At 33.6% G+C, this 2,866-nt stretch overlaps 1 protein-coding gene across 1 annotated transcript in view; it reads right to left on the bottom strand.

Annotated features, from left to right (window-relative positions):
- Positions 1-2,866, bottom strand: part of BRWD3 (bromodomain and WD repeat domain containing 3) — a 195,635-nt gene that overhangs the window by 32,847 nt on the left and 159,922 nt on the right. The window contains exons 23-24 of the mRNA XM_007957508.1: positions 2,193-2,361; positions 1,110-1,223 (exon numbers count right to left, since the gene is read on the bottom strand). Of these exons, the coding sequence (XP_007955699.1) occupies positions 1,110-1,223; positions 2,193-2,361 (283 nt within the window). The remainder of the gene's footprint in view (positions 1-1,109; positions 1,224-2,192; positions 2,362-2,866) is intronic.

A 2,866-nucleotide genomic window follows, 5' to 3' on the forward strand; every position in this document is an offset into this window, starting at 1 on the left:
AAATGATTTTTCCCTAAGCATTGAAAAAAAAAAAACCAAACCCACTGCCATTGAGTTAATTCCAATTCACAGCAACCCTACAGATTATAGCTTCTCAACAGGGTTTCCAAGACTGTAAATCTTTACAGAAACAAGTTGCCTCATCTTTCTCCCACAGTGTGGCTTGTGGGATGGAACTGCTCATCTTTTGGTTAGCAGCCAAATGTCTTAGCCATTGTGCCACCAGAGAGCTCTTTGCAAGTATTGCAAAGTGTATTATCTATCAAATTGAACAGTCTTTTTTTAAAAAAACAAACAAGATTAGGACTTGAATTTGGACACAAATAACACTCAATCCTAAGTGGCAAATAAGATAAAAAAAAGATAATCACATTCATGACTTCACAGCCAATCAATTTAACTCAATGTTAATTGGGCATCTATTATATTGAACAAGTAGAAATTTATAGAGTACAAGCAAATAAAAAACAGTATTCTTTTTAAGCTCCCATTATCTCTTTAAAAAGGGGCTTTGGTGGTACAGTGGGTAAGGCATTTGGCTGCTAACCAGAAGGCTAGAGGTTCAAACCCACCCACCAGCTTCTCTCTGGCAAGATGAAGCAATTTACTTCTGTGAAGATTTACATCTTCACAAATACTATGTGGGTCACTATAAGTCAGAACAGAATCAATGGCAGTGGATTTAGTTTGGTTTCTGCATTCCTTTAAAGGAGTCTCTGGGTGGTATAAATGATTAATGCACTCACTGCTAACTTAAAGGTTGGTGGTTCGAGTCCACCTAGAGGTGACTGGGAAGAGAGGTCTTGCAATCTACTTCCAAAAGATCACAGCCATTGAAGATTCTATGGAGCACACAGGGTCTCCATGCATCAGAACTAAATGATGGCAATTGAATTTTTTTAAATATGGAAAACACTATGTTAGATTCTAGAAAGGATACAAAGATTAATAACACTCAATAACTGTCTACAAAAATTAAACAGTTGAGCAAATCAGCTAACCCAATGGTATATAAAACTATAATAGAATTAACAATATTAAATGGCCTAAAACTAATTAAAGTGCTCTTGAGGCTGCAAGAGAAAAAGGTTTGAGCAGTCAGTAATTACCTCATCTCCCATCTGTGGGACAAATGGCGAACGTCTTGGTATGGTATCCAAGATCCACTGAGGGGCAAACCATTCTTCACTGAGCTCACCTGCCATAGAAACCAGTCTTCCTTTCTAAAATATAGTTCACAAACACATAAATAATAAATCCATGTAGAGAATCATCATATTATACACATCAAGTTATAGTAAAACCTAAAATATACAATTTTCAAGCATTTCCTTTAACAATTCTGCACAAATTTTATACTATTAAAATAATAAAAATAAATTATTTAATATGTTGCTAATTTTGGCTGACACACTGTATACCATCTAAGACCCACAAATTTTATTGTTCATGTTCCTAAAATATGTAAATTCAAATACAAGCTACACAGGAATATTTTACCAGTAATATGGTGGCTATCAATCAAGAAGATAATTTTATCTACTAAAGCTACAGGCTACATGATATGCAGATTATACAATTTTAAATTAATAATAAAAATACATGTAGATTAACTTTTTAAATCATCTAAACAAAATTATAGTGGGGGGAAAGAAATTCATTGTGATGGAACAGAAATAGAAAACGCTTACACAATTTAATTGCCATACCTATCCACTTTAAAAGGAGCTCTGCTGCCGTAGTACCTAAAGCATTTGACTGCTAACCAGAAGGTTGGTGGTTCAAACCCACCAGCCACTCCTCAGAAGGAAGACTGGGCAATCTACTTCCATAGTGATACCACCTAGGAAACCCAAGGAGGGGTCACTATGCCCACTCGATGGCAGTGAGTTTGGTTTAGTATCCACTTTAAAATTAAAAAACGTATAGAAATTTATGACTGGTGACATGAAAAGAGTTAACATTTTTACTCTGTAACTGGCTTATTATTTTATAACTCTGCTACAATAAGCATACAGTTTTGATAAGAGATCAATTTTAAAAATTCTTTACATTTTTAAGTAGTTTTAAACCACTTTTACTTAGTTCCTTAGATGGACTGTTAATTTTACGGAAAAAAATCAAATATTGTTAAACATTTCCGTCAAAGGCAAATAAAGAAAAACAAAAAAAAATCACATAAAATTACAGACTTTCTTTCTAGTCTGTTTAGGTTTCTTCTGCCTTTCTTCTAGTGACTTTAAATTTTCATCCTCAGAGCTGCTGCATATTTTCCGTGTTGCCTGTCTGGTTTGTCTCTTTGGAGGTTGCAAATTTATTCCAGCATCTGCTGTCCAATCAGAATATTCACTTGATGAATCACTGTAAATAAATAAAAATTATGAATATCTAAGTACAGAGAAGGAATAGTTTGCCTCATAATTGACAGATGATCATTTTGTAACTAACAAAATTGTAAACAACAGATTTTGTATTCAGAAAAAAATACCAATATGTGATTGTTATCAAAGGGATTTTAATGAAGTGCTCCTCAGATGAAGCATAATGCTTAACTTCCTATAAAAGGATTTAAAATTCCTATCCAAACAACAATATCTTCTTTAAAAACAAGATGAACCTTATTCCTGGAAATGGTTAAATGTGATTGTTTTAAAATTGAAATAAATACATAAAACCTGACAAGACATGGAATCTTACATTTAAAAAATAACTTCATTTAGGTGAAAGGAAGGGCAATGTACCAAATGTGAGTGATCAACATGATAGCACTAAAGAAGAGGAAGAGATAGAGAGGTGCATGAGAAGTACAGACAACAAATATGAACCCTTTTGCACATACAGTACTACGTTGTCAGTGATGGTAAAC

Source organism: Orycteropus afer, unplaced genomic scaffold (assembly GCF_000298275.1).
Source record: "Orycteropus afer afer isolate SDZICR_OR568_19922 unplaced genomic scaffold, OryAfe1.0 scaffold00755, whole genome shotgun sequence".
Classification (NCBI taxonomy): domain Eukaryota; kingdom Metazoa; phylum Chordata; class Mammalia; order Tubulidentata; family Orycteropodidae; genus Orycteropus; species Orycteropus afer.